Raw genomic sequence first — 22,887 nt, forward strand, 5'->3', positions numbered from 1 at the left:
GTGAAGTTTGATATAAATATAAATATAAATGTTAATCTCTGAGGACGGAGGAGTTGTACTGTTCAGACCCGACAACATGAACCAGAATGAATGAAGCACAATGACCCACGAGCCCTGAACCCAGCACGGAGCACCTGAACGCATCGCCACTCACTCATCACAAAACAACCAGCGAAACCAGTGAGGAGGAAGTGTGTGTCTGTGTGTGTGTGTGTGTGTGTGTGTGTGTGTGTGTCTGTGTGTCTCTCCCCCAATTCCAATCCGCCCCCTAAAGACTCACTGACCTGAGATCAGCTCTAAGCATCAAGAGTGTGAGAGTGTGTGAGGGTCCAGATGCTGTAAACATGAATGGAACAGCACTTACCCACTCTCACAACACGTTACCTTGACAACAAAACGTTGTTGACTCCGGTCTTGGACCGATAATTTACCGTGTACTTTCAACACGCACAAGGTGTGTGAGGGGGACGGACTCAAAACTAAACGTTCCCGGATCAGATCTGATCAAATCATCATCAATAATCACAAACTGCACGTTAATACTGACGGTAAACTTTCTTTTTTCTTTATTTCTTTTTTTGTTGTTGCTCTTGTCCATTAACAATAAAGAGACCGGCGGAGCTCTCTCTGTCTACGTGTGTTAATTTACTTTTTTTTTTTTTTTTAAAAGGGACAACGAGGAGTTTTGTAAAAGTGAAGTGTTTTCACACTACATTTATGAGCCTCCGCACCGTGAAATTCTTTGACCGGCGCAAGACAGACTCATGTTTTCATTCATCAAGAATTAAAGTCAGAGGTTGGAAGACGATCACATACCGTCGTAGTTCCCACCATAAACGGAGATTCGGCGGCGTTATTCTCATGACTCGCCACGAAACCGAAAGTAAAGAAACACTGGTCGGCTCGCCCAGCATTTCCACCACCACTAATAATAACAAAATAACCATAGAGACAAAACCATAGATTTATCTAAAATGGACCATTAACAAGTGGTAACGGAGATTCATCCACATTAATATGAGACTTTTTTATAACCAAATAGAAACTCCTCGTTGTCCCTTTAACACTCGCGTTCCGACGACATCCCATGTGTTTGACTTCACAACGCTATGAACTGTGGGTAATTCCCTTAATTCCCTTACCGTAAGTCAGCATCGGTGCTGACTTACGGGCAGTAAGGACTTGATCATCTGACAGTGGAACAGCCCTCACACACTCACGGACTTCCTGTGAACGCGCCTCTAAGTCAGTGAGTCCGTGAGGGGTCGGATTGGAACTGGGTGTCTGTGTGTGTGTGTGTGTGTGAGTGTGTGTGTGTGTGTGTGTGTGTGTGTGTGTGTGTGTGTGTGTGTGTGTGTGTGTGTGTGTGTGTGTGTGTGTGTGTGTGTGTGTGTGTGTGTGCGTGTGTGTGTGTGTGTGTGTGTGTTAAACTTCCTCCTCTGGTTTCACTGCTGCAGCGACACCTTGAGGCGACCCTTGACCCCTGACCCTGGATCCAGAAGCCCCGCCCCCCCTCCGATGGTCCAAAGCGTGGACATGAGGACTTGAGATGGGGCATGCTGCGGACAACGACAGCCCCTCACCCCCCTCCCCTCCCTGTACTTACGTGTGCGTCAGGGCCGGGCGAGCGTTTGGCCTGAGCCAACGTGTGCAGGATTTCGTTTAGGAGGGGGGAGTCCTACGGCGCGTTTAAGGTCCGCAGGAGAGGAGAGAGAGAGACAGCGTTCAATGATGTAAACACTCAGACTGGACCTGACTGGACCTGGCTGGACCTGAAGAGGTTCAGACTGGACCTGACTGGACCTGGCTGGACCTGAGGAGGTTCAGACTGGACCTGACTGGACCTAAAGAGGTTCAGACTGGACCTGAGGAGGTTCAGACTAGATCAGACTGGACGTGACTGGACCTGACTGGACCTGAGGAGGTTCAGACTAGATCAGACTGGACCTGACTGGACCTGAGGAGGTTCAGACTAGATCAGACTGGACCTGACTGGACCTGACTGGACCTGAGGAGGTTCAGACTAGATCAGACTGGACCTGACTGGACCTGAGGAGGTTCAGACTGGACCTGACTGGACCTAAAGAGGTTCAGACTGGACCTGACTGGACCTGAGGAGGTTCAGACTGGATCTGACTGGACCTGAGGAGGTTCAGACTGGATCTGACTGGACCTAAAGAGGTTCAGACTGGACCTGAATGGACCTGAAGAGGTTCAGACTGGACCTGACTGGACCTGACTGGACCTGAAGAGGATCTGACTGGACCTGACTGGACTTGACTGGACCTGAGGAGGTTCAGACTGGACCTGACTGGACCTAAAGAGGTTCAGACTGGACCTGAGGAGGTTCAGACTGGACCTGACTGGACCTAAGGAGGTTCAGACTGGACCTGACTGGACCTAAAGAGGTTCAGACTGGACCTGAGGAGGTTCAGACTGGACCTGACTGGACCTAAGGAGGTTCAGACTGGACCTGACTGGACCTAAAGAGGTTCAGACTGGACCTGACTGGACCTGAGGAGGTTCAGACTGGATCTGACTGGACCTAAAGAGGTTCAGACTGGACCTGAGGAGGTTCAGACTGGACCTGACTGGACCTAAAGAGGTTCAGACTGGACCTGAGGAGGTTCAGACTGGACCTGACTGGACCTAAGGAGGTTCAGACTGGACCTGAGGAGGTTCAGACTGGACCTGACTGGACCTAAAGAGGTTCAGACTGGACCTGACTGGACCTGAGGAGGTTCAGACTGGATCTGACTGGACCTAAAGAGGTTCAGACTGGACCTGAATGGACCTGAAGAGGTTCAGACTGGACCTGACTGGACCTGACTGGCCCTAAAGAGGTTCAGACTGGACCTGACTGGACCTGGCTGGACCTGAAGAGGTTCAGACTGGACCTGACTGGACCTGGCTGGACCTGAGGAGGTTCAGACTGGACCTGACTGGACCTAAAGAGGTTCAGACTGGACCTGAGGAGGTTCAGACTAGATCAGACTGGACGTGACTGGACCTGACTGGACCTGAGGAGGTTCAGACTAGATCAGACTGGACCTGACTGGACCTGAGGAGGTTCAGACTAGATCAGACTGGACGTGACTGGACCTGACTGGACCTGAGGAGGTTCAGACTAGATCAGACTGGACCTGACTGGACCTGAGGAGGTTCAGACTGGACCTGACTGGACCTAAAGAGGTTCAGACTGGACCTGACTGGACCTGAGGAGGTTCAGACTGGATCTGACTGGACCTGAGGAGGTTCAGACTGGATCTGACTGGACCTAAAGAGGTTCAGACTGGACCTGAATGGACCTGAAGAGGTTCAGACTGGACCTGACTGGACCTGACTGGACCTGAAGAGGATCTGACTGGACCTGACTGGACTTGACTGGACCTGAGGAGGTTCAGACTGGACCTGACTGGACCTAAAGAGGTTCAGACTGGACCTGAGGAGGTTCAGACTGGACCTGACTGGACCTAAGGAGGTTCAGACTGGACCTGACTGGACCTAAAGAGGTTCAGACTGGACCTGAGGAGGTTCAGACTGGACCTGACTGGACCTAAGGAGGTTCAGACTGGACCTGACTGGACCTAAAGAGGTTCAGACTGGACCTGACTGGACCTGAGGAGGTTCAGACTGGATCTGACTGGACCTAAAGAGGTTCAGACTGGACCTGAGGAGGTTCAGACTGGACCTGACTGGACCTAAAGAGGTTCAGACTGGACCTGAGGAGGTTCAGACTGGACCTGACTGGACCTAAGGAGGTTCAGACTGGACCTGAGGAGGTTCAGACTGGACCTGACTGGACCTAAAGAGGTTCAGACTGGACCTGACTGGACCTGAGGAGGTTCAGACTGGATCTGACTGGACCTAAAGAGGTTCAGACTGGACCTGAATGGACCTGAAGAGGTTCAGACTGGACCTGACTGGACCTGACTGGCCCTAAAGAGGTTCAGACTGGACCTGACTGGACCTGAGGAGGTTCAGACTGGATCTGACTGGACCTAAAGAGGTTCAGACTGGACCTGACTGGACCTGAGGAGGTTCAGACTGGACCTGACTGGACCTGAGGAGGTTCAGACTGGACCTGACTGGACCTAAAGAGGTTCAGACTGGACCTGACTGGACCTGACTGGACCTAAAGAGGTTCAGACTGGACCTGACTGGACCTGACTGGACCTGAGGAGGTTCAGACTGGATCTGACTGGACCTAAAGAGGTTCAGACTGGACCTGATTGGCCCTAAAGAGGTTCAGACTGGACCTGACTGGACCTGACTGGACCTAAAGAGGTTCAGACTGGACCTGACTGGACCTGAGGAGGTTCAGACTGGATCTGACTGGACCTAAAGAGGTTCAGACTGGACCTGAATGGACCTGAAGAGGTTCAGACTGGACCTGACTGGCCCTAAAGAGGTTCAGACTGGACCTGACTGGACCTGAGGAGGTTCAGACTGGATCTGACTGGACCTAAAGAGGTTCAGACTGGACCTGACTGGACCTAAAGAGGTTCAGACTGGACCTGACTGGACCTGACTGGACCTGAGGAGGTTCAGACTGGATCTGACTGGACCTAAAGAGGTTCAGACTGGACCTGACTGGCCCTAAAGAGGTTCAGACTGGACCTGACTGGACCTGAGGAGGTTCAGACTGGATCTGACTGGACCTAAAGAGGTTCAGACTGGACCTGACTGGCCCTAAAGAGGTTCAGACTGGACCTGACTGGACCTGAGGAGGTTCAGACTGGACCTGACTGGACCTGACTGGCCCTAAAGAGGTTCAGACTGGACCTGAGGAGGTTCAGACTGGATCTGACTGGACCTAAAGAGGTTCAGACTGGACCTGACTGACCCTAAAGAGGTTCAGACTGGACCTGACTGGACCTGACTGGACCTGACTGGACCTGAGGAGGTTCAGACTGGATCTGACTGGACCTAAAGAGGTTCAGACTGGACCTGACTGACCCTAAAGAGGTTCAGACTGGACCTGACTGGACCTGACTGGACCAAAAGAGGATCAGACTGGACCTGACTGGACCTAAGGAGGTTCAGACTTGACCTGACTGGACCTGACTGGACCTGACTGGACCTGACTGGACCTGACTGGACCAGAGGTTCGACCCGTGAGCAAACACAGCAGCTGTAAAAACCACCGACTCCAGAGTTCTAACACGCGGTCTGAACCGGACCCGGAGGTTCTGGTTCTGACTCTACACAACACACAGCTGAGCAGATCCCTGACCCCCCAGGACGTCACGTCACGTCGGACCGGTGTGAACCTTTCTCAGAACTTGAAGAAGTCGACAAAAAAACAAAAAACAAAAAACAAAAAACAAGCTGCTGTTCAAGCAAAAACAAAACAAAACTGACTTTTAAAGGAGCAGTACAACATTTCTCTGTCTCTCGGCTAAAGGAAACTGTCAGCATAGCTCCGTTAAAAGAAGAAAACACACACACACACACACACACACTTGAAATGAGGCAATCCAGGACATGATGAGGTGAATCAGACTCGGCTTCACATTAAACAACAGCAACAAAAACCGCTCAGCTGTTTGATGACCTCATGCTGACATCAGCAGTTTCTGAGTGAACAAACTCTTAAACATTTGGGTTTTCATCAACGTTTTTCCCCCAAAAAACATGCAGACAGCTGCTCTGGGAGGAGAACAGATGTTTATTTACAGATGTGTTTTCTTTTCTGCAGGAGGAAAAGACAAACTCAAGAGTGTTTGAGGAACAGGAAGTGATTAAATCATTAGCAGAAGTGGACGATGTTGATGTTGATACGAGCCGAGCAGGAATGTCAAGACCGCTCTCACATAAACAGCTTCTTCCTGTTTGTGCTGCTAACGCTAAGCTAAGCTAAGAGAATCATGTAAATGTGTAAATAAATGAATAAATCCACTTCATATCAGCTCTGAAGCTCAATCTCTCTCAGCGGGAGAGGAAATGATGATGACATCTTATGGATTTCTGTCTCATCCTGTAAACCGCAGTGGAAACACAGGATTACACCGAGCTGAAAGGAGCTTGTAACCACAGTAACACGCTCACTCCTGAGGACGAGGTCGGTACGGGACAGAGACCCACAGCTCGTCCTGCATCAGCCAGATTCAGCCCATACTTCGGTGCCAAGTCGATGCCAAACCACAAACTAATACGTCGATATCAGCTTTGTTTCGGAGAAATTATTAAGGTGCACAGTGTGCGAGTAAAGATCACAACCTGTGATCGTTCAAAAACTACAAATGCCACAATTCTCTGGCCGCAACGCACCAATAACAGCAGTTACATCAAAGGGAGAGTGGAGCAGTCGGTAAAAAGAGGCAACAACCAGCGTTTCCGCTAGAAAAAAATGTCACCGGACAACGTGACCGGCAGGTTCGGCAATTTACCGGACAAATGTTTGAAATTCCGGTCAAATATGATCTGAATTTATTGAGCTTATAATGATAAATGATATGCAGCCAGGTCAGTGTTTCCCACAGGTTTATTGCAAGGACACTTTGGCGGCGGGGGGGGGGTTGACCGCATGAGTTTTGTTTTACCGGGCACGACTGTCATGCATGCACGCTGCTCTGTGTGAGTCGACGACGGAGAAAGAGCGCTATGCGGAGGTGACTGAACGGAACAATGTTGCGCTGGTCGAAAAATCTATTCATGGCGGACGTAATTTACTGTTAATGCCGTCAAATGACCACGTAAATTCTAAAATAAATATTGCACAAGCCTGCGCTCATAGCCGACATAAAGAACATAAAGCAGCTGAAGGCCTATTCTCAGATACAATAATTTGCAAACATAAAACACAACTTGGACTGGCTCATTTCATAATAACGCGGCGTGCTGGCAACTTGACATGGGCTAATAATAATAAAAAGTCCGCTGCTTTGCAATAAAAACTCAACAAACAAACAAACAAACTGAAAAAAAATCCCTTGACAAGTTCTCTTTTTTTCTTTTACTTTTTACGCATTTTCGCATGTGTGAAATGTGCTGCAGCTGTTTTAAAATCAAATGTGTGCAGTGTCTCCGCGCAGCTTGAAATGCGCATCAGTCTGGAGACTTTGCTCTCCGCCAGGCGACTTCACTGTGCTGTTCTGATGCGATTCTGCAGAGTGAAGCCTCTCTCCACTCAGGGTAGATTGCGCGAGCGGAAATAATGAAAGTAATGACAAACAAACACTGCATATCTCCAAAATCAGGCAGGTTTCCAGGACGCCAAGTAGCCAACTCATCTTAATGTTACAATTGCCGATGAGAACCGGTGTCAAAAAGGGAAAAAGGAGGGGGGAAAAAAAATCGATCACGGACTTTCATACCATGGCAACGAACGAAGCTTCGAATTTTTTGGGTTAGCCCTAGAAACAATGCTTCATTTTCACATCTGGGAGAAAAAAAAAAAAAAAAACAGCCTGAAAGTGAATTAATGAAAACCAAAGTTGTGTTGTTGGACTGCTTGAAGGACTCAGTAATGACTTCCTGTTGAGTCATATTTACCATTTTAACTCTGTTCTGACTTCATGTTTCTGCTGCTTTTTAAACTCAGTGCAGGTTGAGAAGTTGTTGAAACACAGCGGAGCTTAGACACTATTATTATTATGGCGAGTCCACCAAAAGAGTGCCATTTCTGCAGTCCCCAGCATATTAAATGTATAAAAACATGTAATAATATAATATAAAGTGCATTTAATTAATGAACAAAGCACCATACACATGAATCACTGTAGAAATTAAACATTTATAATTTTTAATTACTATAAAAAGGCTTTCAAAGCACTGAAACATAGCCTTTGTTGCATGTCCCCAGAGCCAAACGCTATAGTTTACCACAATGCATAATGAACAAAATCCTTCTAAAATCTCTTTTTTTTTGCATATTAGTGTGACTTTATATTATATCTACACTTATATAACATTTTTTAAATTAAAACTTAATTATATTTTGGTTAAAATTCACATTTTAGTCCCGTCCCCAGGTTTTCACTCAGTGCTGTTTTACCCAAACACATTCTACACTCTAAAAGTTCTGCTGGAAGTGACATCATTTGGGTCTTTTGAAAGTCAGGTTAAGACCAAAATTAAATTCTGTAATTTATTTTTCCTGAAATTGAATGATATTGTAGCTATGTCAGGGACGGTCACTCTCAAAATGAATGTGCTCCGTGTGCTCCAGCTATTAGTATAGATGCTATTTGGCTGGATTTCACACAATGGCTGATTTTATGCTAAAAACTCATTGCTGTTACCCAGTATCGATTGAGTATCGAGTATCGTGGAAATTCACTGGCGACGCTACACAGCTTGAGGTACGTAGCCCTGTCCTGTACGCTACAGCGCTCGTTAGCTCGTTAGCATGCAGCTCCCCCCTGTTTTTTCTGTAAACTCGACAATCCTCGAGTCCCACTGTCTGTGAACGCACCGTCCAGATGAAACACAGAAAAGCAGCAGGACACACACACACAGAGTGGAACAAATGACACGACAACAACACAGTCAGACCGAAACACAAAGAAACAAAGAAACAAGAAACGAGCAGCCGGCCTCAGACTTTTACTGTGAAAGTCTGGTCTGACAGGAAACAGCTGCAGGTGAGTCGCACCTGTGTTTCCTGTCATGAACCCTCCTTCTCCTTCTTCTTCTTCCTTTCTTCACCTCCCTGTCCTCTCCTGTTCTCTCCATCATTCACCTGGACACTCAGCTCAACAGGTGACTAGGGATGTCACCATTATACATTTTCTTGGTACGATTATTGTCAGAGAAATAATCACGGTGTTACGATTATCACAATTATTATGTCGGCGTAAAACACACTAATTAATTGCACAACACTATGAATGTGTAAAATAAAATAAAATATAGTCAAAATGTAACTACATTACTCATTGTTTACATAAAATATTTCAAGTACCTATTAATATATGACCAATGATTTATCCTCCAGGGGAAGTGTTTGAAATATTCAGGTCATAAATTCTTATCTATACCAAATGTTTGCGTTTATTTGAATCGTTTTTTGTTTTGTTTTGCTTTTTTTTTTAATTAAAAATGACACGCTTACATTTAAATTCCTACCAATTCAATGTTACGTTAGTTAAAGGGATAGTAGTATTTTTTTAAAGTGGGGTTGTATGATCTACAAATAGCCCCTAAGTACTTTAATTGCAGTAGAAGACTCTCTGCACTCCTCCCGTTAGCAACGCCAGCCCATAATAGCCCTGCCCAGAGATTTACAACATACAGTGTTGTGAATGGACATTTTTTTTTTTTCCAGGTAAAACCTCTTTTAGGCCTCGAAAATAGGCAGTTTCTTTGGGTCCATTCACAACACTGTATGTTGTAAATCTCTGGGCAGGGCTATTATGGGCTGGCGTTGCTAACGGGAGGAGTGCAGAGAGTCTTCTACTGCAATTAAAGTACTTAGGGGCTATTTGTAGATCATACAACCCCACTTTAAAAAAATGCTACTATCCCTTTAAATGGACCAGTATCTGAGCATTTACCTTTATTTTGCAGCACATCTGCAAATAAGGTTCCAACATCAAATTTTTGTGAAAGTGACGGTATTTAGGAATCTTTACGATCAATTAATTGTGGCGTTTTAATACCACGATTAATTGTGAAAACAAGTAATCGTGACATCCCTACTGGTGACCAGAGTTTCTGATCAGAGGTCAGTTCAACTTCAGCACCTGTCACTGTCACTGTGAAGTGAAGTGAACACCTGTTTGACCGACCGTCGTCCTCGGAGACAGACGTCAGCGTAGTTAAACCAAACGGCGGGGGGGGGCGGGTTTCCTTACCTCGATGCTGGTGCTAAGGCTGGGCAGAGTGTCCGAGGTCACCGTTGTGCTTTGAAGGCTGGAGAAGTCCCACAGGTTGATGGGCGTCACGGGGTCCGCCGGCCCCTTGGAAGACTCCACCCATCTCTGACTGTCCAATAAGGTCACTTCGTAAAATTCCTGGATATCTGACGACAAAGCAAAGAGAAGAAAGAGAAAGAGAAAGTGAAAGTCGAGCTCCGATTTCTGACGGAAAACTAAACTAAACTGCTGGTCCACCGTGGCGGTCTGGATGAAAGCTTCCTACAGGTAATATAAATACAGGTGCATCCAGACAACAGCACATGTTATCCACCACTTTATTTTCCCATGATCCATTGCGTCTCACCACAACGGAAGTGGGTTTTAGTAGCATTCTAGCGAGCGGCTAGCTGGTAGCGTTAGCCACCGGTGTAGGTACCAAATGTGGGGGCTCCGGGCTGCCAAAACCGTTTTGACTAAATCTGATGTTTGTTAAGTCTAGAATAGAACAAATTATTGAACAAACATTACTATCTCTGTGTGCACGTTTTTGTAATTAGTCATGGTTATCGTAGCTAACAGCAGCAGCTAAGCTAACAGCAGGACGTCAGCTATTAAAACCCTCCTGTTGTCGGACACGACATGAAACTACTCCAGTTAGCTCAGTCATGTTGGAACTAGGATATCCGCTGGAAAAAATATTTTTTTCATGGGCCGTTTATTGAGTTATTGTTTATTGACATCAGAGTAGTCACAACGGTGATATAGGTGAAAATGTGACATAAAGCTAAAACCTCGTCCGTATTGTTCTCATTAAAATGACGTGATGATTATAAATAAAGTCATCATGACCGATGTCTATCAACCAGTCGATGCTATCAACAATACAGTAACGGTGGAATGGAGTGTCATGGCGACACCCAGCGTCGTTCTCCAGAAAGTGGTGGATAGCCCCGTTTCTATGTGCAATAACCCCCCTACCAACAACTGCACTGTATATTTACTGTATATCTATATATTTTTTATATCTCTTTTTAATATCTTAGCATCTGCCTGTATCTTGTTTGTCCTATATTTATATTTTTTACCAGTCCACCATAGTGTGCACGGCATGTGTGAATGTGTTTGTATGTATGTACTGCTGCTGTAACCCTGTGAATTTCCCCTTTACTGTGGGATAAATAAAGGCATATTTTACTTTACTTTATCTCCATAAATCAGAATACCGTAGATGACCATTTATTAGCCCGGGCGTTTAATATGCTAAATCGACTTGGACCCCAGGCATTTATAAGAACCAGGCGCGTATTTGCAACAGGCTACAATTTATTTTTGCAATGAGCAGCACCAGACCATCATGCACAGAACAAGGATTTCACCATAGGAACACTGGAACAAAACTACTTTTTTCCCCGACGCATCTTTATTGACATCAGACAATAAATAAAAAGACAGTTTGTCTGTGTTACCGCGACACAGGGAGCTGATCAGAGCAGTGTTATGAATGATAGCGGAAGGGGGGGTCGATCGCGGTAATTTCAACACTGCACATTAGCGCATTTATCCATATCCCTATATCCCTCAGTCTAGCGCGCCTGTGTTTGTGTGTCTGTGTGTGCGCCTGCATGCGGGAGAGAGAGAGAGAGGAGGGGCTGACTGACAGAGGTGAGAGCCGGTGAAGCGCTGTTAAAAAAACAACTTTTGTTTTCTGTGCAAGACCATGGTAAACACTTAATCGCCCGGGCGTTTAATTGAACCGCCGTTTATTCTGCCAAATGAGGTCGGACCCCGGCGGCTATTAGAGCACAGGCGCGTATTTGCACGCGGGCGACTATTTGGTCATCTACGGTATTATGGAAAAGTGAAGGGAAGGGAAATGAAGGAAAAGGGGGACTGCTGTGTTGCAGTGTTAGGTCCTTCCTGTCTAGTTCTGTCATGTCTTGATGTTTGTCTTTTGTATTGCACAATAAAAGATATAAAAAAAAAAACACACAAAAAATAAATAATTAAAAGGCAATCATTTTTTTTCTTTTTTTTAAAGACTATCATGGAAAAGTCCATTTACAGCAGTTTAAGAAAAACAGCCCCAACCAATTATTGATTTCATATAGATGGATATACTTTTCACCAAGGCCAACATTTCTGTGTTAAAAATTCTTTTTTTTTTTTTTTTTAATTGGTCTTTTGTAATATTCAAATGTTTTGAGATCATTCAATTCATTAAAATGTGAGTCATAATCATTATGATCCAAAGAAATTAAATAAATGAAGACGTGAAATGTTTCATTCTGTGTGAATGGATGTATATAATGTGTTAGTTTCACTTTGTGAATTGAATTACTGACATAAATAAACTTTTCCATGATATTCTAATCCACTGAGATGCACCTGTAATTATGAACACATTAAACAAAGCACCATGTTGAGCTGTGTGACTGGAGACTGCGGTTTCTCTTCCTTCAGTCTGAACTCGGGGCTGCAGCCGTTTATTTTTAAACAACAGTAAAAAATTTAACCAGTTGCCTGTAAAAAGTTCAAACCGGTCTGAACTGAACTCGACTCGAAGCGACGGAGGAACTGGAGGAGGAGGAGAGAAAAGAGAAAAGTGCTGCAGCGGGAAAAACAGGAATAAGTGGGAAACATTCCCCAGAAAATGGGATAAGTGAATCAGCGTTGGAGCAGCGACACGTCCTCGTACGCGTGAGGACAATACGTCTTTATTAAAACCACCAGAGACCCACGAGGTCGCCCAGGACGACCGCCGTGTGCACATCAGGTTTCCCTTCGCTGTGATTGATCGCTGGTCTGATTGATGTTGTTATGAGCCCGTCCCTCCTCCCTCTGCTTTAAAGGGATAGTTCACCCAAAATTTAAATTTCACTCATTATCTACTCACCCTCATGTGGACTAAGGGCTGGGAGAAGTTTCAGCATAGCAGTATTTGTCCATATAATGGTTGTCAATGTCAATGTCAATGTCAATGCCAACTTTATTTATATAGCACATTTAAAGGCTGAAGGCCAGCCAAAGTGCTTTGCAGGATAAAATAGTCAGCAACGGTAGCAATACAAGCAAAGCAGTATGACATACGAACAAATAATAAATGTTATATGCTCGCGTTTCTTTGTCCCAGTTAGGAGCCGGGCTGCTGCGTTCTGCACAAGCTGCAGACGGTTTAATTCAGATTGACCGATGCCGACATACAGGGAGTTACAGTTGTCTAAGCGCGATGAAATAAAAGCATGCAAGGGAACTGGCAAGGACCTGGACCAGGTCAGGGTGACCAAATAGAACAATTTCTGTTTTGTTTTCATTTAATTTTAAGAAATTAAGGTCCGTCCATGTCTTTGCACCGACACAGGAAGAGCAGTGAACTGAGGCACTGGGAGCTTCCGCTACAAACAACTTGGAAATATAGACTTATTTAATTTTTTTCAGAACAATTTCTCATTTCGGGGCTTCAATACAAGACGGACATTACATACGAGCAGCATGGAGGTATTTGGATGTTTTTTGGTGTGTCTTTTTGTTACGAAGACAGTTGGTATCCATTTGCAACCGTTATATGGACATGCACTGCTACGCCGAGACCCCCTGTAACTCAGAGAAGACACGGAGGACTCTGAAACTTCTCCCAGCCCTTAGTCCACATGAGGGGGAGGAGATAATGAGGGAAATTTGAATTTTGGGTGAACTATCCCTTTAAGGAACAGTCTTGACGTTATAAAAAGCCTCCCGCCGGCGGACACGTCCAACATGCCGTCTTATTTTAGCAGGAGAGCGGAGATCTAAAATAACCGGGGCTTTCTTTGGCTCGGCGGGCGGCGGTGGCGGTCAGCTGCCCCCGCTGCCGCCGCCGCTGCCGCTGCCGCAGATGTTTATTACCCATAAACCATCAGCTCAGCACTTCAGCAGCTCCCGAGGACGGACAGACGGACGGACCGGTGGACCGACGGCCACCCACCGACTACCAGCTGGTTTACACATCACCAACAGTGACTAACAGTACTGTTAAAAAAGTACTTAAAGGGATAGTAGCATTTTTTTTAAAGTGTGGTTGTATGATCTCCAAATAGCCCCTAAGTACTTTAATTGCAGTAGAAGACTCTCTGCACTCCTCCCGTTAGCAACGCCAGCCCATAATAGCCCTGCCCAGAGATTTACAACATACAGTGTTGTGAACAGACCCAAAGAAACGGCCTATTTTCACGGCCTAAAAGAGGTTTTACCCGAAAATAAAAATACACAGTTCCATTGTTCGCTATAATATAATTTTTTCCAGCCCTTCAAAGTGCAGGAAAAATGCAGTTTTTATTTGGACCTAACCAACTCACGTATCCCTCCGCCCAGGGTTAGCGCCCGCCGATCAGCAGTTGGTTAGGTCCAAATAAAAACTGTGTTTTTCCTGCACTTTGAGGGGCTGGAAAATATTATATTATAGCGAACAATGGAACTGTGTATTTTTATTTTCAGGTAAAACCTCTTTTAGGCCGTGAAAATAGGCCGTTTCTTTGGGTCTGTTCACAACACTGTATGTTGTAAATCTCTGGGCAGGGCTATTATGGGCTGGCGTTGCTAACGGGAGGAGTGCAGAGAGTCTTCTACTGCAATTAAAGTACTTAGGGGCTATTTGGAGATCATACAACACCACTTTTTAAAAAATGCTACTATCCCTTTAAAAACAGGATGATTAATTTATATAAGTTAGAGTAATGAGTGGTGACACGTGCTATGCTGCTGCTATTTTTGTTTTGTTTTGTTCTGTATGTTTGATTGTCTTTTTCTTTTCTTTTTTTCCAAATTTTTTGAGGAGGAAGGAAGTAGGGGAGGAAGAAGGGAAAGGAGAAGAAGGAGGAAGGGAAGGGAAATGAAAGGAAAGGAAAGGAAAGGAAGAAGAAAGGGAAATCAAATCAAGCAGCTTCTCTCTTTTCACTCTTTTGTGATTGCTTATTTCTTTTATTAATAAATAACAAATTGTACATTTTAAAATGTTTTAATTAACTTGAGTTGTAACAGGGTAGGCGTAACGAAAGCTACGGAGTCACAGGAGTGTCAATAAAACGAAGAATAAATCTGTTGGAGGATGAGAAGATGTGTGGATATATATTATAAACATGAACAACTGAGTGAAGGAGAGTTAGAATAAAGAGAGATGGAGTGAGTGAATAAAAGATGTGGTAGCATGAAGTGAAATATGGGTCAATGACATCAGCAACCCAGAGTCAGGTGCTGTAACCAGTATGAAAATCTGATTATATACAGGAAAATAAATCTGGACTCAAATGTGGAATAGGTGTAATTCACCTTTACAATGCAACGCTATGTTTCTTAACAAATTTGACATAATTTGTCACATTATTTAGGAAAAAAAAGTGGTATTTTTGGGATAAATCCTGCTAAGCATTGCCAAATTAATTCAAATTTGAAATAAAAATTTAAATTGTTTTTTGAAAACAAGCAGCAAAAAAAAAAAAATCTATTTTTATTTAATGTTTTCAGAAGAAGGTATATTAGTATAGTACACTTAAACCCACTATAGGGGATAAAATATTTATTATATATCATTCTTTTGTGGTTACACCATTTGACATTTTCAGGGCGTTCAGTCTGACTTTGTTAAAATGGTTCAAATTTAATTTCAAATGACATGAAACCAACATGAATATATTTTTTTTTACTTATCTATTCTTGAATCCATTTTCTCATTCATCTGTGGTTTTTTTGTCACAGGAAGTGACATCATGACCACACATCTACCTGTCTGAGGCTGCAGGTGGGCGGAGCCACAGAGGTGACGGCCATCTTTGTTTACAGAGTGACGGGGACCAATCACAAGCATCACAAACAGCTTCCTGGCTTCTCATTGGACCCCACGTGGGGTCGCCTGAAATTCAAATGAGGTCGCCTGAAATGTCTAGTAGCCTAATTGATGAATTAAAAAAAATCTGACCAAGAAAGGTTAGGAACCACTGTTTTAAAAGACACTTGGGTTTTTTTGGAATGTACTTGCATAGATCTTTCAGCACTCACAATGGGCCGATATAAATTAAAAACTTTATTTAACTTCTTGTGCTTTTTTGATGAGCAACGGCAACTGGAATATTCAAAAACTGTCAGAATAGTCAATAAACCTTTACTTTCTTTGAAAATTAAGTTTAAAAAAATATTTTATTTATCCAATAGGCCCTATTAACTCATTGAGTGCCAACCACGTAATTTCTCGTTTTTCGTTCCCATGCGTTGAGTGCCAAAAACGAAATTTTTCGTTTTTTGCTTTTTTTTTAAATTATGAAAATAGACACTTTAATACACATTATATGTAAATTTGGGGACTCTACGACGAGGAGAACTGAAATAGATGACGATCAAAGTCACATGACAGCTCATGATCTGGAAGTTTTTTTATCATAACTCAGCTTCTGCAAACGGAGTTCTGCATGTGGATGCAGCAGCTGCTCCGCTCTCACCCGCGAGGCTGCAGCAGCTGGGAGCTGAACCAGGAAGCTCTCAGCCCACTGTCCCGCCCGGTCTTCATCTGGAGCAACACCGTGTCCTCCCCAAAGTCCTCCCGCGGTAAAATCTGATGGTCTCTGGACCAAAGCAGACCGGCACCACCGACCCGTACCCCAGAAGGACCGCGACCACCGGCGGGACCGGTGTTCGCGAGCCGCTGTGGCCGGCAGAGCCTCACGTTCCGCGGCGAGAGGCTGTGACACGGCACGGTGCGTCTGTGTTATTGCTGTTTAGTGGCGCCCCCCCCGCCCCCGATGGTGGTTTTGTGAATAGAACAACAATTGTTGTGTATATTTATCTTATACGAGCCCTTTGATCCAGAAATGCGAGTGTCTGAAGAGCGACAGACACAAACAGCGCACCTTTCATAAAAGACGCTCTATCTCCTTTTCTAGAAAAAAAGGAGGGATTTTGGTGAAACCCAGCCATGTTTAGCTTGACTTTTCTCAGGAACGGAGGCACGTAGAAACAAACGGTTTGTGGCCATTTGAAGGATAAAGTTAAACCTTTCAAATGAGCTACAGTATGTGTTGGTGGCAATAATATAGAATACACTATGGCTATAAAATAAAAAGTCAAATATGGTCTAATTTGCCGGTACACTTGACTAAAACTTTGGAAAGGAGCGCGGCACTCAATGAGTTAAAAAAATAAAAAAATAAAAAACTTTAAAACCACTTTCGGTATTCGGTATAATTCGGTTATTCGGCTAAGCGTTTTGATTTTATTCGGTATTCGGCTTCGGCCAAAAAAATGCCATTCGGTGCACCCCTACTTGGAATTAAGTTGGTTTGATGTAAAAAAAAAGCAAAAAAAAAAAAAGCTTTGATGTAGCTAAGCTACTTCTGTCATTTTATTGTAGCGTAGCTTGCTACATTTCTCTGGTGGGCAGCTTCAGTGTAGTGAAGCTTCATTTCATGTAGAGTAACTTGTAGCCCGACACTGGTCGTGACCAATAACATCGGTTTTAAAACGTAAAAAGCTCGACTTCCTCCAGCTGGGCCCTTTCACAATAAAAGCCCTCGGTGGGGGCACAGCAGGGCCACGTGGACTCTGTAATCTCATCTGTGCACATTATTAAACAGCGTCGACGGCTCAGGTCAGGTCAAAGCGTCGTCTGGACCGTGAGCAGTTCAAGGACTCGCTCTGAACTTCACTCAGAGGCTGTTGGTGAAAAAAAAACACCCAAAAAACAGAGGCCACAAACACAGATGTGATCTTCACTGATACCATCATCAGCTGTTATGTAAAAACCCTTTGATGACTGAAAATAGCTCCAAATATCAACATAGCACAGGAGCCGACGTCAGAGCTAAAAATACCAAGTTCCCTCATCGCGTCCAAACTCATCTCAGCTTTTTTTTTGTTTTTTTTTCTTTCTGATGACGGCTTCATTAACTCTGTGTCCAGCCACAGACCGGCTTCGTCCTCAGGGGGCTGCAGATTACAGACCCTGCTGCTGCTGCTGACCTGCATCGGCCCAAACCGGCTCTCCGTCACCGCCACGTCGCCAAACTGATCAGGGTTGTTCGTCCTCTGGGGGACGACCGAGACAGACGAGCTGCTGCTGCTGCTACAGTTTAAACTCCTCTCTGCTTCTCTAACAAACTCTACAACCACACGCACAGTTTCTCATCATAAGAGCAGCGGTTCCCAACCTTTTTTTTATCACCGGTGGACAATAAACGATTGTAGACGGTCACCTAGGAATGTCACGATAATAGATTTTTTTTGGTACGATTATTGTCAGAGAAATAATCACGGTATCTTTAGTAGTTGTAGTGACGACTAAGGCTGACAGATCATGGAAAAGGGGGCGGGGCTTTGTTTTCACGTCAATCAACCTGCAGTTCTGAGTTTTTACTGGTCGACTCCACGAGCAGAAGAAGGAGAAGGAGAAGAAGTTGAAGAATAAGGAGTTGAAGAAGTTGAAGGAGTTGAAGGAGTTGAAGAAGAAGGAGTTGAAGAAGTTGAAGGAGTTGAAGAAGTTGAAGGAGTTGAAGAAGTTGAAGAAGAAGGAGTTGAAGAAGTTGAAGAAGAATGAGTTGAAGAAGGAGTTGAAGAAGGAGTTGAAGAAGAAGTTGAAGAAGAAGGAGTTGAAGAAGGAGTTGAAGAAGAAGTTGAAGAAGAAGTTGAAGAAGAAGGAGTTGAAGAAGAAGTTGAAGAAGAAGTTGAAGAAGAAGGAGTTGAAGAAGGAGTTGAAGAAGTTGAAGAAGGAGTTGTTGAAGAAGTTGAAGAAGGAGTTGAAGAAGAAGGAGTTGAAGAAGGAGTTGTGAAGGAATTGAAGAAGAAGGAGTTGAAGAAGGAGTTGAAGAAGTTGAAGAAGGAGTTGTTGAAGAAGTTGAAGAAGGAGTTGAAGAAGGAGTTGTGAAGAAGTTGAAGAAGGAGTTGTGAAGAAGTTGAAGAAGGAGTTGTGAAGAAGTTGAAGAAGGAGTTGAAGAAGTTGAAGAAGAAGGAGTTGTTGAAGAAGTGGAAGAAGGAGTTGAAGAAGAAGAAGGAGTTGAAGAAGGAGTTGTGAAGAAGTTGAAGAAGGAGTTGAAGAAGATGAAGAAGAAGTTGAAGAAGGAGTTGAAGTAGTTGAAGAAGGAGTTGAAGAAGGAGTTGTGAAGAAGTTGAAGAAGGAGTTGAAGAAGTTGAAGAAGAAGTTGAAGAAGGAGTTGAAGAAGGAGTTGAAGTAGTTGAAGAAGGAGTTGAAGAAGAAGTTGTGAAGAAGTTGAAGAAGGAGTTGAAGAAGTTGAAGAAGAAGTTGAAGAAGGAGTTGAAGAAGTTGAAGAAGAAGTTGAAGAAGGAGTTGAAGAAGTTGAAGAAGGAGTTGAAGAAGTTGAAGAAGAAGTTGAAGAAGGAGTTGAAGAAGTTGAAGAAGGAGTTGAAGTAGTTGAAGAAGGAGTTGAAGAAGAAGTTGTGAAGAAGTTGAAGAAGGAGTTGAAGAAGTTGAAGAAGGAGTTGAAGAAGTTGAAGAAGGAGTTGAAGAAGTTGAAGAAGAAGTTGAAGAAGGAGTTGAAGACGTTGAAGAAGGAGTTGAAGAAGTTGAAGAAGAAGTTGAAGAAGGAGTTGAAGAAGTTGAAGAAGGAGTTGAAGAAGTTGAAGAAGAAGTTGAAGAAGGAGTTGAAGAAGTTGAAGAAGGAGTTGAAGTAGTTGAAGAAGGAGTTGAAGAAGAAGTTGTGAAGAAGTTGAAGAAGGAGTTGAAGAAGTTGAAGAAGGAGTTGAAGAAGTTGAAGAAGGAGTTGAAGAAGTTGAAGAAGAAGTTGAAGAAGGAGTTGAAGAAGGAGTTGAAGAAGTTGAAGAAGGAGTTGAAGTAGTTGAAGAAGGAGTTGAAGAAGAAGTTGTGAAGTAGTTGAAGAAGGAGTTGAAGAAGTTGAAGAAGAAGTTGAAGAAGGAGTTGAAGAAGTTGAAGAAGGAGTTGAAGAAGTTGAAGAAGAAGTTGAAGAAGGAGTTGAAGAAGGAGTTGAAGAAGTTGAAGAAGGAGTTGAAGAAGTTGAAGAAGGAGTTGAAGAAGTTGAAGAAGGAGTTGAAGAAGTTGAAGAAGAAGTTGAAGAAGGAGTTGAAGAAGGAGTTGAAGAAGTTGAAGAAGGAGTTGAAGTAGTTGAAGAAGGAGTTGAAGAAGAAGTTGTGAAGTAGTTGAAGAAGGAGTTGAAGAAGTTGAAGAAGAAGTTGAAGAAGGAGTTGAAGAAGTTGAAGAAGGAGTTGAAGAAGTTGAAGAAGAAGTTGAAGAAGGAGTTGAAGAAGGAGTTGAAGAAGTTGAAGAAGGAGTTGAAGAAGTTGAAGAAGGAGTTGTTGAAGAAGTTGAAGAAGGAGTTGAAGAAGTTGAAGAAGGAGTTGTTGAAGAAGTTGAAGAAGGAGTTGAAGAAGTTGAAGAAGGAGTTGAAGAAGGAGTTGAAGAAGAAGTTGTTGAAGAAGTTGAAGAAGTTGAAGTTGAAGAAGGAGTTGAAGAAGTTGAAGAAGTTGAAGAAGGAGTTGAAGAAGTTGAAGAAGGAGTTGAAGAAGAAGTTGAAGAAGGAGTTAAAGAAGAAGTTGTTGAAGAAGTTGAAGAAGAAGTTGAAGTTGAAGAAGGAGTTGAAGAAGAAGTTGAAGAAGGAGTTGAAGAAGGAGTTGATGAAGAAAAAGAAGAGGCAGTAGAAGAAGAAATCAATACACCAGCTGATCCGTACGCAGCTGATTTCAGGAGTTGTTGAAGAAGTTGAAGAAGGAGTTGAAGAAGTTGAAGAAGGAGTTGAAGAAGGAGTTGAAGAAGAAGTTGAAGAAGGAGTTGAAGAAGAAGTTGTTGAAGAAGTTGAAGAAGTTGAAGTTGAAGAAGGAGTTGAAGAAGTTGAAGAAGTTGAAGAAGGAGTTGAAGAAGTTGAAGAAGGAGTTGAAGAAGAAGTTGAAGAAGGAGTTAAAGAAGAAGTTGTTGAAGAAGTTGAAGAAGAAGTTGAAGTTGAAGAAGGAGTTGAAGAAGAAGTTGAAGAAGGAGTTGAAGAAGGAGTTGATGAAGAAAAAGAAGAGGCAGTAGAAGAAGAAATCAATACACCAGCTGATCCGTACGCAGCTGATTTCAGCTTCAGTTTTGACCTTTGACCTCTGTGTGGAACCAGCAGCGTTTGAGAAGTGAAAAGTGAAAAGTGAACGCTGGTTTATGAAACTGGAGAGACTGAGCGACGCCATCTGCCTCAGCTGAACCCAAAGAACAGGAAGAGGAGCAGAAAGTGACGCACGGCGCTCTGACTCCGGTGGAGGGGGTGGAGCGGGGGGGGGGGATTATGGACTGGGGGTAATCGTCATGTCCACAGAGGGATTACACTGCTCGGCCTGCTGCAGACATCTCTGGTTTTAGGGGGGGCAGATTGGAAAGTGCAGCAGCAGAAATCTATTTTTCATCAGAGACACTCAGACGCTTGAGCACAGTCACTTCACTGCTGCTGCTTTTTGACATTTGACACAATGATGATGATGATGATGAAGAGACTTTCCAACGTGCTCCTCAAGTTTTTCTGCCTTTTCGTTCGTGAGTACGAAGGAGAAGAAGAGAGCTGGGTTTCTCCAAAAACGGAGCTCCCGCTCTAGTTTCAGAGAAAAATGCACTTTTGTGTCAAGTGGCGATCGGCTCATTTTACCGGTACTCTGCAGTGTGGCGTCTCCCAAATCATTTCTACGGCTAAATAAGTGTTTTTGTAGGCAAATCTGGGGGGGGTGGCGGCGTGGAGAGCAGCGGCCGGTCACAGCCCCCGCTGCACGGTGAGAACAGCCGTGATAACAGGCTTTCAGGTCCGAATCTCCAAACCAGAAACGTTTGTAACAGCACCGGAAAAACTCGCCAGATTTGTCGCCAAGAGGGTTTGGAAAGTCGCCAGATTTAGCGAGAAAGTCGCAACACTGTAGCCGACAGCCGCACAGCGCTGCACGCTGTTCCCAGAGCAGCGTTCAAGGAGAACGATTACTCAAACAAAACCAAGATCACACAGTTTATAAAAAACATTATGTTTTGATTTTAGTTTAAAACAGTTTTACATATCAGAGGACTACCATATTCACACACAGGGTACCTCAGAGTGTCTATTATCATAATCTGTAAAACGGTTTTGACGAGTTAACTCGTCAATGGTCGTGAACGTTCGGCAGGCTGTTCAAAAAAATTTTTCATGGTCCGTTTATTGAGTTATTATTTATTGACACTGCTAACGGCTAACAGCTAAAGGTTAGCCTAGCTAATCTAAAACAATTCATTTTATAGACTTCATAAACATCAGAGTAGTCACAATGGTGATATAGTGACGTGAAAATGTGACATAAAGCTAAAACCTCGTCCGTATTGTTCTCATTAAAATGACGTGATGATTATAAATAAAGTCATCACGGCCGATGTCTATCAACCAGTCTATGCTATCAACAACACAGTAACGGTGGAATGGAGTGTCATGGCGACACCCGGTGTCATTCTCCGGAAAGTGGTGGATATAAAGATGTAGATAAAGATAGGGGTGTAGTTGTGTATAAAGATGTAGATACAGATGTAGTTGTATATAAAGATGTAGATAAAGATAGGGATGTAGTTGTGTATTAAGATACAGATAGGGGTGTAGTTGTGTATAAAGATGTAGATAAAGATAGGGATGTAGCTGTATATAAAGATACAGATAGGAATGTAGTTGTGTGTTAAGATGTAGATAAAGATAGGGATGTAGTTGTGTATAAAGATGGAGATAAAGATAGGGATTTAGTTGTGTATTAAGATGTAGATAAAGATAGGGATGTAGCTGTATATACAGATACAGATAGGGGTGTAGTTGTATATAAAGATGTAGATACAGAAGGAGGTGTAGATAAAGATACAGATAGGGATGTAGCTGTATATAAAGACACAGATATGGGTGTAGTTGTGTATTAAGATGCAGTGCACAGAGGCAGAGAGCAGGAACCAGGCCACTGAGTTCACGGATGATTTCCACTCATCCATTAGTGATGAAGATGCTGAGAGCAGGAACCTCAACTGGAGCTTTGGAGGATGAAAAGAAAATGAAACACTCGAGCCGCCATCATCATCACCATCACCACCATCGCCATAACAACCACCATCAGCGGTTCAGAGCTCCACCTCCTA

The 22,887-nt window shown here is 43.8% G+C and overlaps 1 protein-coding gene across 18 annotated transcripts in view; it reads right to left on the reverse strand.

Moving 5' to 3' along the window:
• dlg1b (discs large MAGUK scaffold protein 1b) overlaps nucleotides 1–22,887 on the reverse strand; it is a 133,462-nt gene that overhangs the window by 100,860 nt on the left and 9,715 nt on the right. For 11 of the 18 annotated variants that reach the window (XM_085805294.1, XM_085805299.1, XM_085805295.1 and 8 more), the window contains exons 3-4: nucleotides 9,801–9,967; nucleotides 1,607–1,678 (exon numbers count right to left, since the gene is read on the reverse strand). In XM_085805294.1, the coding sequence (XP_085661420.1) occupies nucleotides 1,607–1,678; nucleotides 9,801–9,967 (239 nt within the window). The remainder of the gene's footprint in view (nucleotides 1–1,606; nucleotides 1,679–9,800; nucleotides 9,968–22,887) is intronic. The other 7 variants (XM_085805298.1, XM_085805297.1, XM_085805304.1 and 4 more) reach the window with 1 other exon arrangement.

This window comes from Trachurus japonicus, chromosome 17 (assembly GCF_045865225.1).
Source record: "Trachurus japonicus isolate A0001 chromosome 17, Traja_1.0".
Taxonomy (NCBI): Eukaryota; Metazoa; Chordata; class Actinopteri; order Carangiformes; family Carangidae; genus Trachurus; species Trachurus japonicus.